This window comes from Epinephelus lanceolatus, chromosome 9, assembly GCF_041903045.1.
Source record: "Epinephelus lanceolatus isolate andai-2023 chromosome 9, ASM4190304v1, whole genome shotgun sequence".
In the NCBI taxonomy this organism is placed as follows: domain Eukaryota; kingdom Metazoa; phylum Chordata; class Actinopteri; order Perciformes; family Serranidae; genus Epinephelus; species Epinephelus lanceolatus.
Genome location: NC_135742.1, coordinates 5,686,186 through 5,707,308, shown reverse-complemented (window position 1 = coordinate 5,707,308; position 21,123 = coordinate 5,686,186). Strand labels below are relative to the sequence as shown.

Genomic DNA, 21,123 nt, shown 5'->3' with positions numbered 1-21,123 from the left:
TCCACTTGGACTAAAGAATGAACTAATATGGATTCGGAGGTTGATGGTCAAAGGTTAAGGTCACTGTGACCTCACAAAACACATTTATAAGCCTCTGTGTGGTGACAGCCGTGGCCAGAGGCATTATGTTTTCTGGTTATCTGTATGTATGTCCCATTCTCGTGAACATGACACCTCAAGAACCCCTTGAAGGAATTTCCTCAAATTTGGCACAAATGTCGTCTTGGGCTCAGCAATGAACTAATTACATGTCTGTGGTCAAAGGTCAAGGTGACTGTGACCTTGCCTCCGCCACATTCTTGTGAAGGCAGTATCTTAGGCCTCTAGGGAATTTCCTTAAATTTGGCACAAACATCCAATTGGACTCGGGAATGAACTGATAGGAATTTGGGGGTCAGTGGTCAAAGGTCATGGTCACTGTGACCTCAGAAAACATGATTGTGGCCATGACTCAAGAATTCATTTGCTAATTATCACAAAATACCAAACAAAATGTCTAATATGATAAAAATGATGACGTGATAACAATTTATATACAAATGGTCAAAGGTCAACTTCACTGTGACATTATGGTGTTGTGCAAAAATACTTATCTGATTATTTCACAACACTTTAACTTGGGAACAGAAGGGGAGACAGTTGGTCAGATACTGAATTGCTGACACTAATCTTGGGTTCTCACCTTGAAACTGTGCTGATTGTATAGATCGTCTGTGCTGCCCGGCTGAAGTTGTGCGTGAAGCATCCACATTTATAAATGTGAAGCTTCTTTGCAGCAACATCCATATTTGAGGCATTGTCTGCTGTCATGGCTACATATGAGTCTGGACAGACTTGGATGTACACTGCAGCTTGGCGGTTGTTGTAGTGTTTTATGTTGCACATTTCCTGTTTGTCTTTTGCAATCAGCTTTTCCTGCCCATGGCTCCTGTCGCACACCTGGACATCTTTCTTTGAACTTATGCTCTTTTTTATTTGAGTACTTTGTTTTTGAGATCGTGGATGGGTTGGGAATCATTGCTAATGTTGGCCTAGACATAGTTAAGCATATCACTTTGGTGATTCTTTCTTCTCCAGCCAAGTAGATTTGTAGAAAGGCAAAGCTCCTGTGAACATTTGCGTGTTCTAACAGCTGAAGTGGCTGCTATAGAACACAGACTTATCAGCACAATTATCCAGCATGTGGCTGGTGTTAATGTCCAACTGTGGTTGTGGTACAAAGCACAAATAGTGTACAGTATTTTACTCCCCAGCACACAATCTGCTGCCACTGACGAGCTGCAAACTGACTGTTGTTTTCTTGTTTCAGGTCTGGAAGTGTTGCTGGTGACTGGGTCGAGATTTACTCGTTTGTGAAGAACCTCACCGACAGATTTGTGAGGTGAGTGCAAAGTCGCCAGTGGCAGTGTCGTACATTTTCTTTGGAAAGAAAAACAAAGTTTTCGGGTTTCGTAACGCTCATATTTCAAGAAAAGAAAAAACATGAAGTGAAATTATGCTCCTCAGACTTAGATCTGCAGATATTGCATGAAGCAAGGTCAAGCAATGGTTTAAACTACATAAAATAAAGCAACAAAGCAGCGAGTATAAAAAGGATTTTATCCAGAGAAGATATTCACTACCTCTTAAAAATTGGCATGGTAACGGATAGAATTAAGTTAAGACAAATGAGCTGATCAGTTGGGAAATAGTTTAATCCTTTTAAAAAATACCTTTTTATTTTACATCTGTTTGGTTTCTTCATCTGATAAATGACTGTAATTAAGGAGTCTGTGATATCAGTTGCAGCCCCCACCTGTTTTCCAAACTATCAAATTGCAAAATCTATGACATCCTTTTTTTTTTTTTGCACATAATTCATTAAAAAGACGAAACCACAGAAACCGGCTTGAAACGTTCAGCTTGCATAACGTTTGAGTCAAACGGCGCCTGCCAGCACAGTACAGACGGTGGCGACCCAGCCAGAATGAAGTGGTTGGTTGAAGAAAATAGCAAAGGCACCAGGTGGGAGTGGGTGGCAGAGAGGAGCAGTCTTCTGGGCTGTGAGAATGGCCATTTGCACCGGGGGGGTCCGGCTCCACACTTATCCCCTGCTTCCACCACAGAACGGCTGACAGGCAGACAATGTACAGTAAAGCAAAAGAACACTGGAAGGCGACGAGGACAATCTGCTAAACAATGCCCGCTCACCAAGAGCTCTTCTGTTCCGCCATGTGGAGCAAACTGGACTACTTCATCAACCCCCCCCCCCTCGTCCAGAGAAAAAGAAATCCCACCACAACCCTCTGAAATGTCCTTGGCATCACTGCCTCTTTATCTGTCGTCTTTCTATACTGTAACATATACAATCCCAAGCTCCACTGAAAGCCTTAAGTTTGACGTTAAGTCACCACCCACGATTTATCATCTGCGACTTGAGCGTGGTTAGTTTTTAGTCCACATATGACTCTGAAACTTGCAGACAGGATGTGGATGTATACGGCTGCTACTGCCACCAGCCAGATCTGGCCGTGTGGCTTAAAGATTGTGCTATGTTTGCGGGGGAGGATCGCGACTGGGCCATGTGTCATGTGGGTGAGAAATATCGGCACCTCTCCTTATGCTCCGAAGGCTTCGGATCTCTGAAGGAAACACTTGTGCGCTTAACTCTCTGAAGTTTAACTCGCTCTGTGGGATGGCATCCGTGTGCTTTGTGTTTGTAACAGGGACGGGAAGCAACTGAGTTCATTTGCTCAAGTCTTGTACTCCAGTATGCTCATACTTTATTCGGTGTATCCAATTTGGGAGGCGGCGTTTTTCTCCACTATATCACAGAAGATAATTGTACTGTTTTCTCACCTACATTTATCTGATGGCTCGAGTTACTGGTTACTTATAGCATTTAATATTTTAAATAGAGATGCTCAGATCCTACTGTCTCTTTCCATATTCCAACTCTGAGAGCAGTGCTAGTCCTTCTATTTCAATTTAAAATCTGTAACCTGTGTAGAAATGATTGGTATTCTTCTATGTATTAATGAAGATAAAGCTCTAATTATGCATATAACTTTTTTTAGGCTTGTGCAGATGTTAATTATACAGATTTTAAGTTGTGTTGTTATATTTTTATCAACCACAGTGACTAAGAAAAGGTCTATATGTGCATTGGTCACATTGTTCTGATACTGGACTCATTATATAATGTCATTACCAGCACCTGTTCCTTATTGTACATTCAGTGTGAGTTGATACTACCTTTAGAAACAGTCTTATTTTAGCTTAATGATACAATGACTTTTTAAGATTTTAAGTAATTTATTAATAGAGGAGCATGTAATTCAGCATGTAGTTTATCATCCATGCATCAAAATCCGCCCCGTTAATACAGGTGTGTGCCTCCCTTTGTGTGCCAGGAGAGCAAAAAGTGTTTTGACCACATTGAAAATGTTGTTTTTGAAAGGCTAAATGTGAACAGATATGGATTAAAGCAGAGTATTTTGTGGAATAAAAATTTATTGTGAATTTCGAAAAGGGTTACATCTGTATTTTTTAAATAAATTATGATTTTTTGGACAACGCTCTGGAGTTATTGGAAATGTTTGGATGACATGAGACAGAAACAATCCTACACAGACACTACTGGAATACATTTACTATAATAAGTGTCTCTATCTGCAGCTGTGCAGAAATACCAGGTTTAAATAGGATGAAAAGACATGCACAAAAGGGCGCAGCATTTGAATGTTGTTTTAAAATTCGAATGTTAGTGTTAGAATGAACAAACTATTTGGTACAACCCTGATCTGTACAGTATAGGACCGCTTTTAGGCTTAGAGTGTCGGTTGGGATGAGGAAAAACTTCCTTAAAAAACCCTCTCCAGGATGTACAGACACACATTAGAAAGCTTGTGCACAGAGAAGACTGACATGATGAGCAGAGTTACAATATGTAGAAACAAGATGACAATATTAGGCAGATAAATAAAGTGAGTACAGATAAGAATGTGTCAGCAGCTGATTTTATCTTAATTTAAATCAGAGCTGTTCATTCCAGTCTCTGTCTTACAAGTTGTTGTATAGCTGCTTTGTGTTAATGAAAAAATAAAGACATGCATTTGAGATGTTCGTCTTGTGTTGTGTATATTGCTCAGACTAAGATATTGGAAAAAGTATTTTTTGTATTGATAACTAGGGGTGGGAAGAGGATCCACGATACAATATTATCAAGATACTTAAGTCATATTTTTGCGATTTTTTTGCGATATGCTGAGTATTATGATAATTTTTATTGATTACCTTTTTTGAATTGTAAATTATGTCCTCAAAGAAAAACTTTGTCGACATCTGTTTTATTTAATAAGATAAAGTTTTCAGTCTGTTCAAGTCATTTCAGCCATTTTTTATTGCAGCAGCAAAATGTTTCTAGTGACTGACCAAACATCTGATCATTGTAATATTTCAGTAGACTACCTAAAGTTAGATTTGTATTTATTATATTAATAATTATTATAATAGAAAAATCAATACTTTGCACTGTTAGATGATACGATATTGTCACACAAAAATGTCACGATACTATGCTGCATGGATATTTTCCTCTAGACTTTAAAATCTTGTTACTTGTCTATAAAGCACTAAATGGTCTCGGGCCTAAATACCGTACGTTATGAAGCATCCAGACCCCTCAGATCATCTGGAACAGGTTTACTCAGTGTTCCCAGGATCAAAACCAAACAAGGTGAAGCAGCCTTTAGTTTCTGTGCTCCCCGTCTGTGGAACAAACTTCCAGAATATCTGAGGTCGGCTGAAACTGTCAGCTCATTTAAATCAGGGCTTAAAACATTACTATTTACTGCAGCTTACCAGTGAACTAGATATGTAACTTATTGTTAGGATAATCTGTAGCTATTGTTTTTATATTTGTCTGCTGTTGCTTTTGCTTTATGTTTGCTTTTTAAATGTATTTTCTGCACTGTTTTTCTTGCTTTTAGCTTTTGTTTTTAATGATCTATTGTTCCTTTAATGTTTTATCTTAACGTATTTCTCTTGTAAAGCACATTGAATTGCCTTGTGTATGAATGGTGCTATATAAATAAAATTGCCTTGCCTTGCCTTGCCTTACTATTATTGATAACAAAACTAAGGTGTTTGTTGGTAGGGCTGGGTGATATGTCCTGAAAATTATATCACGATATTTTGGGCTATATCTTGATACACGATATACATTTTGATATTTTTCAGTCTCTTCAAAAGCTCAACAATATGTCTCACCAAATACCCCCTCAAAAAAAGTTGTACAGATGACTACTACTACTCATTTTTGATCAGTAACCATCAATAATGTCAATATAACGACTAAGTGGGTTTAGGCAAGCATTAAAAAAAAAAACAAAAGTCTGGTGGGTTGATCAATTTACATCACTTTACTAGAATGCAGCCTTTAAGATGAGGGAAAAAACATCACATATCCAACATCACCATACAATGATATCCAAAATCTAGGATGATATATAGTCTCATATCACGATAATACGATAACGATAATATCTTCATATTGCTCTAACCTATTTGTTGGCACTTGGATTGAAAATATTCAAATAGCATCCAAGTAAAGGCAAGCCTTAATTTAGTGGATACTTTGGGTTATTTGAGCATTCTGACAGTTACCTTTATCACTTTGAGTACATTTGATTTTAATATTCGAGTACATTTAATAGCTGATGCTTCGCTTTTGCTTCAGTAAAATCTCAGAACTTGTAGTATTTTTTCTATGAGGTGCTGTCAAAAATATCTGTTTATAACAGTTTCAATACTCATTTCTTGCAGTATCAATACACCAGTACCAGCTGTGCTTTCTCATTCTGTCATAGTGTTAATGTTTACTACAGTCATTCTGCTGTTCTCTGCTGCAAACCAAGAAAAGAAAAGGTGTCGTCTTCATGTTGTTGCCCTGTTATATTTATCTTTTAGTGAGAATTTTAATTTGTATGCTGTCAGTGTTAATTCACCGGTATAGAATATCAATTGATCAAGGTATTGCATCAAAGTTAGACTTTCTAGGATCATTAAAAGACACTATTGCCTGTGTGGTTTTGCAGCTTTTATTCAGTGTCTGCACAATCCTAAACACAAGCTGGTGAAGTTTTCAGCGACATTGTCACAGTGTGAGCTGTGCATTGCCTTTATCTCCATGCTAATTTAGCTTTCATATATTTCAGCTGGATGTATCCTTAGGAAGCAGTTGTGTTTACATAAATAAAATCCGTTCATATTTCCGAGGCAGCGAGCGTGCTGTGATCTGACAGAGGGATTGCTGAATGTAAACAGTACTGGTTGTACAGAGAAGACTGCCAGACTCTGTGGTCAGAGACACAGCAGAGTGTCCACTGTCAGTTCACACCCTTAAACAGTCACAGGTACAAAGTATATGTATTTGTGTAATAGGATGTGTGTGTGTGTTTATGTGTGACTCACCACCACAACATGTTATCTGTCTGCGAATTGATTAATCACTTCCTCCAGTCCCACAGAAGCTGCTTTAAGTCGTACACTAATATTAGTTGACATTAAAAAAGCCCCTTCTGTTTGGTTAATTATACATGCCTCTTTCATTCTCCTGAACTGAACTGAACCCATGTAAGAGCTTTATATAAAACTGTCAGTCACACTGACTCCTTAATAGCCATCCTGAGCGTTTTACATGTCAGCCTGTGTGGGTGGTTGATAGAGAGGATGAAGGACGGAAGTGATGATTTTATGGAGTAAGGAAAACCTGAGCAGATATTACAATATTTCAGTATATTGTCTGGGGTTATAATGTTTTTCCACTATAAGACTGATATATTTAATAAAAATGTAAAATTTCCGATTCCTAATGTTTGATTTTTGTTTGTCGTTTCAGCCCCAGAATGAGAGTGTCGTTCATCGTCTTCTCAGCCAAAGCACAAGTCCTGCTGCCTCTGACTGGAGACAGGTACTGAACTCTGCAATAAACTCTCTGGAATAAATTCATATTGGTATCAGGTTACTGTACCTGACCATGGTTTAGATATGTCTTAAGATGTCTTTTTAGGAGGCAAGACATTGAAGTCCACACAATTCTGTCTCGTTTGTTCATTTTTTAACATTTTGTTTGACGTCCCACACCAACAAGAATTGTGAGATGATATAAATGTGTCAGCTGTCACAGATTTCACCACACTGTTTAAACCCTTGCATGTGTATTTGATCAATGTGGGCAATGGTGTGAATCAGTGATCAGGACTGTTTCATGGCATTGTTGGAATTTTACATGGTTATTGCATCATTGTGATGATGTAACTCAATTAGTCAGGCGGCTGACTTACTAGATTTGCCCAGAAAAGGCATTCCTGTCTTCAAATAGTTGCTTTATACATAAAATAAATTAAAAAATGTCTCTATCTTATTAGGATAAAATAACACATACTGTGATAGTCTTTTTCCATATTGCCCAGTCGTGTGACTTCATCTGTTTGTGAAAGAGTTTAGCCTTCTTGTAATAATTTGCATGATGACTGATTCACATTTTAACCCAGAGGGCAAAGACAGTCTTTCTGTTTCTTCATATGTTGTTAAGCTAGGAAAGCCTTAAGTATCTTTGCTTTTCCATTTAGGGATGTTGGTGTAGTTAGCCCCCTTTACACTGCCTGTTCAAGGCAGGAGTATTGCGCCATTATGCCGTCTCGCTGTGTGTATATAAGTTATGATCGCGGAATAAGGGGACAGATTGGTCTCTCCTTTAATCTGGCACAGAAGGACAAAACTGTATGTGTATAAACAGAGCAGCAGGCAGGATGGCACCATTAGCACGACAGGTGTGACTACTTGACGACATGTTATTTGTGCGACTCACCGTGGGAGAGTTAAAAAGCAGCAGGTAGCAGTTAGCGGTTAACTCAAAAAGAAGAACAGCGGCCATTAATGTCGACAAATTGGGAAAACAATGAGCTCTTTACCCTCAGAGCAGAGAACAAGATCAGCTTCCATGTAACAGAGACGGTAAATGACTGTTACTGATGATTATATTACAAATAAGTGTTGTGCTGCCGACGCATATGTTACATGTCACACCTGAGGGCAACGCTGAAGTGTGAAATGTCACACCTGTCATGCCTGTTTTGATTTTGCGATACCACACATCACTCACAGACAGGCACGATGCTGCCATCGTTTGGTTCTGTGTAAAAATGCAAAGGAGGCATAAAGAAGGGACTTATGCCAGGGCCACATCAGACGCGGAAGCGCTGCAAATGGCCTCGAAGCGCCTAGAAAGCGAAGCCAGTTTCCTTTCGGCGCCCATGTTAACCGATTGTGTCATCCACACCAGCCACGCCGCGCAGCTCCGCGGCCGGCCCTGCAGCGATCATTTCGGCGTCTGGTCTATTTTCTGCACGAGCCACGAGCGAATGTGTCAAGCTGGGCAGGAAGTCACACAAAGGAACAACAACAGCATCTGGTCAATTTTCAGAATAAAACAAATTTCAAAATAAAACACCCCGTTTGACAAATGCGATGTATATATGTGTGTGTTTATATACATATTAGTCAGTGGTATCTGAACAGAGCGTGAGAGAGATGAACACACACAACACCCAGAGCGAATTGAAATTCAGAACGTTATGAGTTGTCTGCGCATGGCTCTCAACATGGAGGTGGCTGAGCTGGCGGCTAGCAGCTAATGACGCTAACTCCATAAACAGCCCTAAACAATAGCAACCGTGCTGACATAGCTAACGTTGTTAACTAGGAACTAACTGGAGGGTGGGGGCTACACTTCCTTGACTATACCTGAACTGTCTTATGAGCGCAGTGCAAAGCGGATGCTGATGAGCTAGCCAGTAGGATGCACACACACACACGTGTGGCTGGACTGACTTACTGCAACAAACAACAGAGACACTCGAATTACAACTTGCACAGACACAAAGTGTGACAAAGTGTGTACAAAAATAGTAAATTCAGAAGTATCAAGAAGTATAAAAACAGTAAACTGATGGTAAGATTCTTATTTCGCTGATTACGTTAATGGCCATGAATGATAAAGTGTGGTCTTATACATATAAGTATGTGCTTTATTTTCATTATATACAATAAAAGAAATCAGTGTTGTGCTCATGTGCAAGTTCAGTATCAATTCAGAATTTGACTTATACGATAGTTCAAAGCTGCATGATATCTAGAGATCAAAAGCTCTCTAATATTAAACTAACACACTCTCCAGAGCTGTCATAATAATATCATGTACATTATATATGGTTGAATTTATGTATTATGTTTTTCCCTTGTTGTAGTTACATACTGTGGAAGTGTTTTGTTGGTTTGGGTTTACAGTTAACTTGTCCTCTCCTGCCAGGCCACCTCAGTGAAATGTTTGCATGGTGACATTAGTCTTAGGTTAGAGGTTCAATCCCCACTGGGCTTTTAAATGCCAAACTGGATAAACAGCTTCTATTTTCATCTTTATTACCAGAACAACTTGTTAACGTCTCATTTTAGGATGCTGCGGTTATCAGCATGACCATAACCACAAGTTTCCAACACATCATGTCGCCACAGTCCGGGGGCTGTACTAATGATTGTCAGTGAGGTGTTAACATGATACAGAAACCTTCAACCACAGTGTGAAAAAATAATCATAATGGAATTGTGATATGATTTCAGTGCAGTAGAAAAGTGGAGAAAAATGTCAACCATTTGTGTGTGTTTTCAGATACCAGATAGAAGAGGGGCTGAAGCGCCTGCGGGAAGTCAAACCAGCAGGAGAAACATACATGCACGAGGGAATAAAAGAGGTCAGTTTACCCTCACAAATAAATCAAATTACAGCTCGGCAGCTTTTTACAAATATTTAAATAATTGTGAAACTGAGACGTGATGAAATGTTTGTCCTTCGTTTGAACCTGAAGGCCTCAGCGCAGATACAGACACAACCCAGCAAGTCCTCCAGCATCATCCTGGCTCTGACGGACGGGAAACTTGAAGTTTACGTTCACGAGCTCACAGTGAAAGAGGTGAGATTCATATTGTCACACAGTTGTACAAGTTTTCTTGTGCAAGTGTCGCAATGGTGAAATTCTCAGAACAGAAATCATGCTGGTTCCCACAAATCTGATGCAACACTAACTTCAGTGTGATTAATTTAACTGCAAAAACGAATTTCCCTCTCTTTCTTAGCTTTTTAAAACATCCTTATAAAACCTGTTGTTATATCCTGTATGTATTCAGTTTCCCCCCTTTTTTTTACATTCTACCTGTTGCACATCATCTACACATTTGTTTGATCTGCAGGCTGATGAGGCGAGGAAATACGGTGCCCGTGTTTACTGTGTGGGTATCAAGGACTTCGACGAGCAGCAGGTAAGAAAGCTTTAGTCTTAATCTGCAGCAGTCAAACACCAGTGAAGTCTGTTAGTGAATGTATGCCCAGTGATTACATTCAATAGCAATATAACACGTTGCCATGTTGGAAGAGTGTCAAGAAAGGTAAACACATGTAATATGAGTGCCATTACCTGTATGCTAAATCCATGTCTTAAAGTGGGACCAATAAAAACCACTCCTGCAGCATAATCCACTTTTCAGATGTTTACCTGCGTGTTCAGTGTGCTCCAGATCGTCAGTGTTTTGCCAAGAGAACATTACTACTACTACACACTACTTCCAGTGGAGCTCCAAGAACAACGGCATCTGTAGATTTAGAATTTCTTCCAGTTTGAGTTTTTGGTTTTCTATTTCCTACAGTAATTAAAGGTTTCAGTACTTTTATTGCATTTTCTTTATTGGCTAGATGAAAGATAAGATTGATACATGGTACTGGGGCACTTCATGATTACAAGAATAAAGGCATAACATTGCGTCTTTAGGTAAAAATAAATGACAAATAACAATTGTTCCCAGGAATATCCTAGGTAGAAACTTTCCATGGGTGTTAGCAGGAATTTATGGGAATTTGCTCAAGTTGTATTTCACCATGTCATATGTGCAGATGGAAACAAACCTTTTACCGTATATACCGAAAACATAATCTATTATTTTTTTTAAATAAATCCATCAATTTGTCATATTTATACAATGTGAAATGTGCCATATGGTGAGTTAGCAGCTAGCTGGATGACGCAAATAATGCATAACGCATCATTCAGTGGAGTTTCATTGGCTCTCCTGGGCTGTTGCTCAAACTAAAGTCTGCTCTTGCACATTTTGTATTGCTCGCCACTCATGCTGTCACTATAGATGGAGAGAGGAGAGATACAGATCAAAAGACAGCCCTGCCCTCCTCTTTCCCTCTCTTAAACTCGGACTGAAATCCGACAAAATGGTAAAACTAGGCAGTGCTGATTGAATATAATTCAAGGTGATGTTACTGCCCTGCCTATTTCTCGCCTACAGTGTTTTCAGAAACATATTTTAGTGCATTGTTTGCTGTAATAGTGAGAATTTGTGAACAGGAAGTGGGTGCCATACTGTTCCCTGCATAGTGAAAACAGAGGACAATAATATTGAGAGCAATAGTAAAACTAACTGATGAAATATAAACTAATGTTCTATGTTTGAGTTGCCTATTTCTCACCTCAGATGTTTTCAAAAACATGTTTTAACGTACAGTTTACTTGTAATACATAATCGTTTATTGCCAGCCAACTGCCATTGTGTCAAATGTACACATGAACTGAGTTTGCCTATCAGCTGGAGCGTTTATTGGTCCGGTGTGGCGAAGTGCATTCTGGTAGTTGTAGGTTTTCTACGTCTTGAGCAAAAACAAATGCCATAGTCTTTTTCTCTTTTATCTCTGATCATGTAGAACAAATCTTAAAAGTGTTTGCATCTTTCTGCTGCATAGACAGCCCAGTTTTACGTTCGGACCTTCTTCATATCGCTGAAATCCTTCTTTTACTAAAATATTCTAATAAAAATATTAAATCTATTTACTCCAGAACTTGCATGAAAGCATGAAGTCCTTTGGCTCAGACAGTGCAGTAGTTCTGGCAGCAGTGTTGGCTGCACATGTGATGAGAGAATGCACTGTGTAATTGATCTGAACATGTGATGGAATATTGCTGCTGAATGCAGTGCATAGTTATAATTCAATTTAATGGACAGACTTTAAATAAAACATTTAATAAGATCTAGTAGGGTTTTTTTTATGTGTATTTCCGCCCAAAATAAGTTCACTATGAAAATGATTTCAGATTAAAATGTGCAATATTTTGTAAATTCCTAAGCTTAATCTCCCTTGGAAATTTACCGACCTTTTGCAACACCACATGTTTGAACATGCAGCAAGTTAATTACACTGATCAAACTGAACAAAGAAAATAAGTTAACTGGAACAAATTCAACAGTGAGTGTTCCCTTTGAAAATCAACAGTAATATAAAAAAAAAAAGTGCAACTATGAACTAAAAACAGAGGCGATACAGCAAAATCATACAAAGATGAAAGTGTAGTTCATCATATAGTTCTGCTGTTGGTGCATTTAAATAAGACGTGATAGTGAATTCTGTGATTCTGTTTAATTTGCTCCATTTTGTGGAAGCTCTGCAAATGAGCATGTGTTTTAAAAAGATGATTTCTGGCCTGGGAAAGTCTAAGGAAGTGAGCACTGACGTCTTCAGGGTTTGATCAGATAATTCTGTACAAATTTCCTGATAAAACTAAGAGTATTTCCTTGTTGGATATAATCTAGACGTGGACAGGCCTGCAGGGTCATGTTACCATGAATCTGTTAAACACTGATGTGTGGCTATGAAAGCTTACTGTGAACATTTGCATTGTGTGCAGTCTTAAGAAGAAAGTGTGGATTATAGGCATCAACTCCGTTGGCTGTTAGATCAGTTATTGGCCCGTCACACTGTTCACACTGTTTAGAAATCAGTAATTTATTCAGCCGCAGAAAAATCTGATCACTACTTTATTTATTGTCTCCACAACATATGATCCTATCTCAAGTTATGCTCACATTATGAATGAGCTGCACTGAAGTCTTTCCTTCTTATGTCAGTGATGTCTGGAGTTTTACTGTCTCTCTTCCAACATGGTGGCCTGTCCCTTGTAACCAATGGTAACCATCCTGTGATGAGCTCTTATTAAGTCAAAAACAAAGGCAATATTGCTCCCAGTTTGTGTTGCAGTGATTTTTTTTTATGGTTGAGCAAAGTGTTTGCCACAGTCATGCCATCTGCTATGTCTCCTCCTGCCCATGATATGAAAGGAAAGACAGTGCTCAGTCATAAAGAGGAAAACAGAAAAAGAAGAAAGCAGCGTTAAATCCGCAGTTCTCCTTGTTTACTCAACTCCTTTGATGATACCAACAGCTTGCTGATATTGCGGACACCAAGGACCAAGTGTTTCCTGTCAAAGATGGCTTCCACGCACTCAAAGGCATTGTCAATTCTGTAAGTTCGCCTACTTTCTGCTTGTGTGTGAGTGAGTGTGTGTGTTGCTGGACTTCCAGTTTAAGCCACCTCCGGTTTGAGGCTGATGTATGAGATGAATAAGTAATCTTTCCTTTTATCTTAGAAATAATTGAAGTTTAAATTATTGGTGAATTCAGGAGTCAGGTGGGCAGGAGGGCAAAACAATTCCCTGCCTTGGCTTCATTGAAGTTGGTCACAAATGAAAGAAAACCTCAGTGAACTTCCTGCTACGCTGCACGGAAAATGTCTGTGGAAATAACTGCTCGTTGTGTCCACAGTTTGTAGACAGAGAGGGAAATGTCTTCGCCACTCTGTAGCAAATTAAGACGCTGGAATTGGAGCAGCTTGACAGTTAGTCACTGTCCATATGACATCTCTTCACAGGGTTTTTATTGTGTTCAGTGTCAAAACTCTCAGTGCAGCAGCGCTTCAATGCAATTAATGCTTTTATATTAGATGAAAAATTCAGAATAAAAGCCGGCGTTAACACATCGTCTTGTCAGTGTAGTGCTGTAATCAGTGACTGGCTGTCAGAGCATAAGAGTCCCTTAAACAGTGTTTATATGAAGTTTCCCAAGCAGCCTCCTCGTCCGCTGCCAGCCAATTAGTGATACTTTCCATTTGCTGCAGCTTTTAGCCTGAACACTGTCAGCCAAGGCGGGGGTTTGTATGGCAACATTTTTACATGAATGTGAACCCGGAGCCCCGCGGAGCGCGCTGACCTGAGCTGGACTTGCATCTGTGTCGGAGCCGACAAGGCCAGCAGTGTTTAGGGAAAGAACAGAGCTAGACGGAGCTGTCAGACATGCAGCTGGAGGGACGCAGAGCCAAAGGGTGTGTCTTGTTTCTGTTGTACAACAAACCGTGATTGATTATGTTGCTTTTAACTTGACTGTAAAGTAAAGGAGGGTGTTAAACTGTGGCTGTGAAAGTGGGATGATGTCTGAGTGCAGACAATAATGTGCTGCATATCTCAGATGCCAGTCTCTTCTCCTTATATTTCTCCTTAATGATTTAAGCAAATTACGACGATGATTAAAACATCAATTTAAATGTTTGTGTGGTAAATATACACATATTTAAAATTCCCACAATTGCATGACCCCACATGTCATCTAGGGTGCAATTAACTAAGTCTTGGTGATGCATCTGTCAAATATTTTGCAGCACAATGAAACAAAGTGATAAAACATGCAACCAGAATTCATCCAAAACACTTGTAACAGTTGTTGGATCATTATAAAGCATGAGTAACCATGACTGGCACCCTTCAAAAGGAAAAAGGAAAAAGTGACACGCTGCTTCTGACCCAGAATATTGTTATCTCTCAGGAACATGTGAATCCAGCTTGTCATTATTAACATTATAATGTGTTTAAAGCCTCTGAAAAAGCAGATTTGATTATTTATAATTAGAAGAAAATATGCTTGGAAAATCTTTTATTTTTTATTTCCATGGCATGCACAGTCGTGTTCACAGAGTCGTCCTTGCCATTAAAAGTCATTCATGTATTTTTCTGTCCTCCCAAACTGTTTTCAAAGCTTGCACAACAAAAAAGCCCATGGCCTCAGTCCTCGCAGGCTCTGAGCATAGTGACGCTTCCAGCATCCAAATGAAACGCGGAGCATTCTTCTCTGATTAGTAATACTGGATTCCTGACTAGTTGGCCTCCTCACTCCTCTGTTGGATTTCGAGGATTTGAGATCATCTGTGCAGCCTTTTGCTGCAGGATCCACCCCGTCTCTGTTACCAGCATGACAAAACTCACAGAGAGAGCTCAGCAAAGTTGTGTCTCTGCGCCCTGTTGGGACTTTTTTTTTTGTTTTGTTAGTCCTGTGCTACACTGGGCCTTTGTTGTCTGAGCTGCGGGCCTTTTGGGAAAACCCCAAATTGCAAAGTAGCCACATCGTTATCGTTAACTTCCCTTTGCTCCTGAACGCATTCAGCAGAGTTCAGCCACCCGTACAGTATCGCCGACTTCAAGATACTCGGATGTTGTGGCGCAAAACCCTCACACTCCTAATTATTTCCACTAAATGACTAAACCATCCTCATCCTCTCAGAAACCCCACCAGTTACAGCGCTGGCTGAGATACTTGAATGACTTTGAGTATTTGGACGACTGCCTCCTTTTCCCCCTGCAGCTCGTAAATAATGTTTGTCACTAGATCCCAGAGAAATGAATAGCTGCTGTTTGAGTTCAACCAAACTGAGGCCTCTAATCTCAGTGTTCAGATCTTATATTTTAATATCGACAAAACACCAAGGTCTTCCAACCCTTATGAATAACTTCATTTACCCAAAGTTCTTCAGAAAGCACCATATTCTGTTAAATTGAAGAGTGAGTGCTACTTTTCTAAATAGCAAATTTCTCATTTTGGAGCCGAACTTTTTCTTAACAGGAAAACAATGTCATTCCTCGGGCCCCTCCATCATTTTAAGCACAGGCAGGCAAACAGTCTATTTTTTTTTTTTCCCTTTTTATCTCGGGCACTGCCAAGGAAGTAATTAGACGGGGAAAATAGTGGCACAGAGGAACAGCAGCAGATCCTTTTCCTCCCAGCTGTCATCTACAACCCTCTCCCCTTTTAACGATTCCATATCAAACCATCATATTTAATAAGGCCGCTGTAAACACTCCCCTCTTCCTCTCCTCAGATTGAAGTTTCACCCAACATCAAATGAAAGGTTCAAGTGTCCTATATTGCAGTTAATATGCTTCTTTTTACCAACTGTGTACTGGGATTTGCATAGTTTGTCCTTTGTTGATTTATTGAATCATCGCGGATAGTGCAGCTCCATGACAGTGGGCTCACACAGGCCTCTTTATATGATAATGCAGGATCCCGGAGGTTTTTAATAGAACTGAGGAATGTAATAGTCTTGCATAATTTTCCCATAAAGGCTGACACAGCTGCCGTTTCTCCCTCCTGTTCTCCTCGCCGCTGATATTCAGCGCTCTCCTTTAGCCGCCAGGCCCCGATCAGGAGCGAGACATTTCTCAGGTGTTGCACCCTAATCTGTTTTCTAAACTTGACAGAGCCGATAACAGCCAGGACTTGATGTATTTATTCTTGGCCCTCAAGCGATAATGTACCCATTTCATTTTTTTTCCCTTTCTCATCCTCCAGATATTAAAGCGATCGTGCACAGAGATCCTGAGTGTGGAGCCCTCCAGTGTCTGTGTGAACGGTGAGTGGATCCTCCTGCTACAGTCACTCCCTGGAGCTCTGCACACATTGGTTCATTCTCTGCAGGAATCCCTCTTTTTACTGCTTGCTTACTGAACTCATGGCATCTCTCCAGGAGGAAAGATTTGTCAGTTTCAGAGAGTCTGCTTAGAGACAAGGAGTAGATTAATCACTTACACCATCGTCCATCACGGGACATTTAAACTCCCCACAGAACCACAGAAATCTGCACATTTTGCATCTTTTTAGCCTTTGAATGCACCTAAATCAGTGGTTCCCAGCCTTATTACTCTAGTGCTTATTTAAAATTAAGCAATGTCTGCTCGTGACTCTCCATCACTGCTCATGGCAGATTCAAAAACCTGAGTTTTAAAACAGTGTTAGAGGTGCTGTCCTGTCACTGAAGTTAGAGGAAAGTCAAAAATTAGAAGTTTAATAATGAAATGTATTATTTTTTTCTTCCTGTGACCCTGAATTACCTCCCTTCATAAGGGGGGTGCGGCCTCCACATTGGGAACCACTGGTGTAAATAACATGCCCAAATATATCAGTGTAAAACTCAGAATCTGTGACTCAGTCTTTCAAGTGTCGCTTGATGTAGTTTGTTCCAGCTGTGCAAAACACAACAAAGATACTGAAGTTAGAACATGAAGTTCAAACGTTTTGTTCTTGTTTTTAGAAGAATATAATTTGGAATGGAATAAACCTGCCAGCCATCTGAAAACTTGAACATTGCTTGCTTATAGTGTGAACCTTTGTATCTCTGCACAGAAGAGAGTCTAATCTATAGATACTTGGATTTTTATTCATTTTCATGAAACTTTTTATAGCACCAGTGGTCTGTCAAAGTTCTACATAGTTCCAGTTTTTCAAACAATAAGTGGTTGAAGCAAATGACAGCATGATTGCCTGATGTTAGATAATATTAGAAGAAGAAACTCTGTTCTTTGCGTGTACAGTGTACGTATGTTCCTCCTCTCAGTCTTATCTCCTGTTTGTTTACATTCCAGAGTCCTTCGACATCGTCCTCAGAGGGAACGGCTTCACCCTCGGCCGCAGCAATGAAGGCGTCGTCTGCAGCTTCATTGTCGACCAGCAAACCTTCAGTAAGTGATGGAAATCAGAAGTAGTGACTATGGTACACCTTGTGTTCATAGTTGAAGCAGAGTCTTTTTAAGGGTAGGTTTAGTATATTTCTCTGTTTTGCTATCCAAGTGACTAATGAGAACCAACTTTTGGAATTTGTCAAGAGCACTGCAGCACTAAAGTGCTTGTTTTTGCCACTGACAGGCTCAGATTATTATTTTAAATGTCTGATTACACGATTGAAAGGATCTCTCCACAGATGGACCCTTTTGTTAAAGAGTAAGAGCCATAAACAGCCCTGACATTGCTACTGCCTAACCCACCAGACTCCATTTGAATAAAGAGCAATTTTATCATTGAAAAACAGACCTACCTCAAAGTGGACAGACACAAAATAAAACTCAGAGAAGCCATCTTGGTTTGTCTTTTCACTGTTCCAACAATCACCAACTCTGGTTTGGTTGAATTTAACCCTTAATTCACCTGGTTAGATGTTAAAATATGCTGCCTCTGTACACTCTAAAATTACTGTTTATTCAAATGGAGTCTGGTTGAATTAGTAACGGCCATTTTGGGGCTGTTTCTGGTTCAACAAAAAGGATCTTACTCTCTAACAGAAAGGTCTGTCTCTGCAGGGATCCTCTCCATAATGTTGTCACACACTTGAAATAACAATCTGAGCCTGTCAGTGGCAAAAACAAGCACATCTAGTGGGCATAAATTGATGGTGCACAAATGCCCCAAGTGATTACATTGCAGCTGAGGTCACTTAATAGTGGACTGAATTTAAAGACTGTTGTTCCCATCAGTCACTTGGACACCAAAACTTCCGAAAATACACTCCAGGTTGAAAAATACCACGTTTAGCCTTTAACCACAGGACCAGACTAAGATCAGGTTCTTGAACTCAAACTGCAGCTTTAAATGTTCATTCAGCACAGCTCTGATATTTTCTAATAACCATGAACAGCAGAAAAAAAAAGGCAGAATGTGGCGTCACATAATAATTCCTGTCTGGCCCTCGCTGATATGAGCTCTAAATCTGTATCCCAGAGCGTGCACTGATTAAAATAGTCAAACTGGAATTTGTAGGTGTTGTTTCGACAATAAATGAGTCATAAATCTAACATCAGGCCGGGCCAGCACGAGCAGGAGGACAGCAAAAGCAAAGAAAGACCTTACTGCTATTTGTGGAGGTTTCTAAATTTAGTCAAGTGTGTTTTTAAGAAGCAGGAGATTTGTTAATACAATAATGAACCATTCACATTTCATACAATACCTCTGTTCAACACTTCCCTCAGTTTATCAGACGTGCTTAAGTTTAAGTTTTCAGCCATGAACAGAAACAAAGAGAAATGATTCATTGCCACTACATTTATCAGAGAAGGAAGTCATTAGTGCAGTTTGCATGTCATGCATTACTGATATATCCACGTGGGCTTTTATGTGGACGACTTTGCAGAACTCGAGACTTTCTGAAGGGGATTACCATGTTTCATAGTGTCCTAATATTAGAAATGGAGATGGGGAAGTTTACACACACACAGCATTAAGCACTGGGTCCTTTGCACATGATGGTGTCATCATGTACGCTCCATCCAGGTAGCATCCATCGCATTCAACATACAGCACGACTTGGGCTTTTGATCATTTCATTTTTTTCAATACAATGATTATTTGTTATTGCATAGATTCAGAGACTTATTCGTTTGATGAAAAATCTCAACTCAAGGTTCACTTAAAAGCTTCTCCTGAAACTTTCACTAAGTGCTCCAAGTAGGCCGGGACTCACTGGTGTCCAGTGCCAACACTTCTGTTTTAATCTTCAGTGTACCATGACTTTTTCTTGTGCGCTAAGCTGCTGGTATTCTTTTCTGCCCTCTCCATATCAGGTTTTTTGGGCGAGTCATAATGGCATTGGGACACCACATGACACTCACAGAGTATCACTCTTGCCACAGTTGAGAGAAGTTTTCCTTAAGGGCTTTCAACCAGAAAGGGAATTCTTGGTTAAAGGGATAGTGCACCCAAAAAATTAAAATTCAGCCATTATCTACGCACCCATATGCCGAGGGAGGCTCAGGAGAAGTTTTAGAGTCCTCACATCCCTTGCAGAGATCCAAGGGGAGAGGAGGTAGCAACACAACTCCACCTAATGGAGGCTGACGGCACCCCAGATTCAAACGTCCAAAAACACATAATTGAAACCACAAAATATCTCCATACTGCTCGTCCGTAGTGATCCAAGTGTCCTGAAGCCCCGACATAAAAAGTTGTTTGGAAAAACGTCATTTGAACTCTGTTTTTAGCCTCATTGTAGCCTGTAGCTCTAACTGCCTCTCTGTACACCGCGCTCACGTGTGTGCGCTTGCGCGCAAGACCAGCGAAAGCACGTGAACACACAGGAAGGTGGTGCCCATGTCTCACGGTCTCGCGCATATTTTGTTCGCACACATCTCGCGTCTTTAACTGCCTGAAAAACACAAGGTCAGGTGCTGGGCACTACTCTTGTGTCCACGTCTCAGGTTGCTAGGCGATTATAACCAGAGTGCAGAGCTGATCTTCTTCCAGGTTACTTTTTGTAAGTGTGTATTTGGCCAAAAATACTGTCCATTTTGACAGGTGTAAAGCTCTGGTAGCCCTGCACTAACATGATTAACTTCCTCTTGAAGTTGATCACAGACTGATATTTATGGAAGAAGGGAAAGATATCTGTCCGCCGTGATTGGTTTGTCCTTGTCACATGACATGCGGTGCTGGGCTCCAAAAGCTGTTCATCTCAGGGCGCAGCCATTGCACCCTGAATTATTGGCGCTCAGGAATGTGTGCGTGCTGTGATGGCGACGCTATGGCTTTGAGCATGCCTGCTGCACGTCTACATCGACAACAATGAATTTGAGGGTGCAAAAAACATTGCATGTTTATGGCCCCTTAGATTTTGGATATTGTGTGTGTTGGGCTTTCAGTCGGATGGGTCATTCTTTGGACTAACGGGGGAATTTTTGCCCGTTAAAACAATGGCAATTGACTGGAGACGTTTCGATATCACTTGGTACTTGGTTATTTTGGCTATCAGTAATCCATACCCAAAGGTATCGAGTACCGGTAGTCTGTCCTTGTCTTATAGTGGGTTTTCTTGGAGTCCTGACACTGATTTTGCCTGACACGTAAGTCACTTATGACCATTGTATTGGTGTTGTTTTTTCCTGGTTTAAAGTAGTGATGTTATTTTCGTAACTTACCAGACTTATTTAGCAGTTCTGTTATTTGCCTTTACTCATTTAGTCATCATATCCACAATACTGATGATTATTTTCAGATATTTCATCATGTAAATATTTCATAAAAGCACTGATAGTCAACTCTACAGTTTCATCACAATATTAATATCGAGGTATTTGGTCAAAAATATTGTGATATTTCAGAAGGAAA

General features: G+C 39.9%; 1 protein-coding gene across 1 annotated transcript in view; it reads left to right on the top strand.

The window, feature by feature from the left end:
- antxr2a (ANTXR cell adhesion molecule 2a) overlaps positions 1-21,123 on the top strand; it is a 115,928-nt gene that overhangs the window by 8,607 nt on the left and 86,198 nt on the right. The window contains exons 2-9 of the mRNA XM_033620241.2: positions 1,310-1,381; positions 6,881-6,952; positions 9,710-9,791; positions 9,906-10,010; positions 10,288-10,356; positions 13,313-13,393; positions 16,546-16,606; positions 17,616-17,711. Of these exons, the coding sequence (XP_033476132.2) occupies positions 1,310-1,381; positions 6,881-6,952; positions 9,710-9,791; positions 9,906-10,010; positions 10,288-10,356; positions 13,313-13,393; positions 16,546-16,606; positions 17,616-17,711 (638 nt within the window). The remainder of the gene's footprint in view (positions 1-1,309; positions 1,382-6,880; positions 6,953-9,709; positions 9,792-9,905; positions 10,011-10,287; positions 10,357-13,312; positions 13,394-16,545; positions 16,607-17,615; positions 17,712-21,123) is intronic.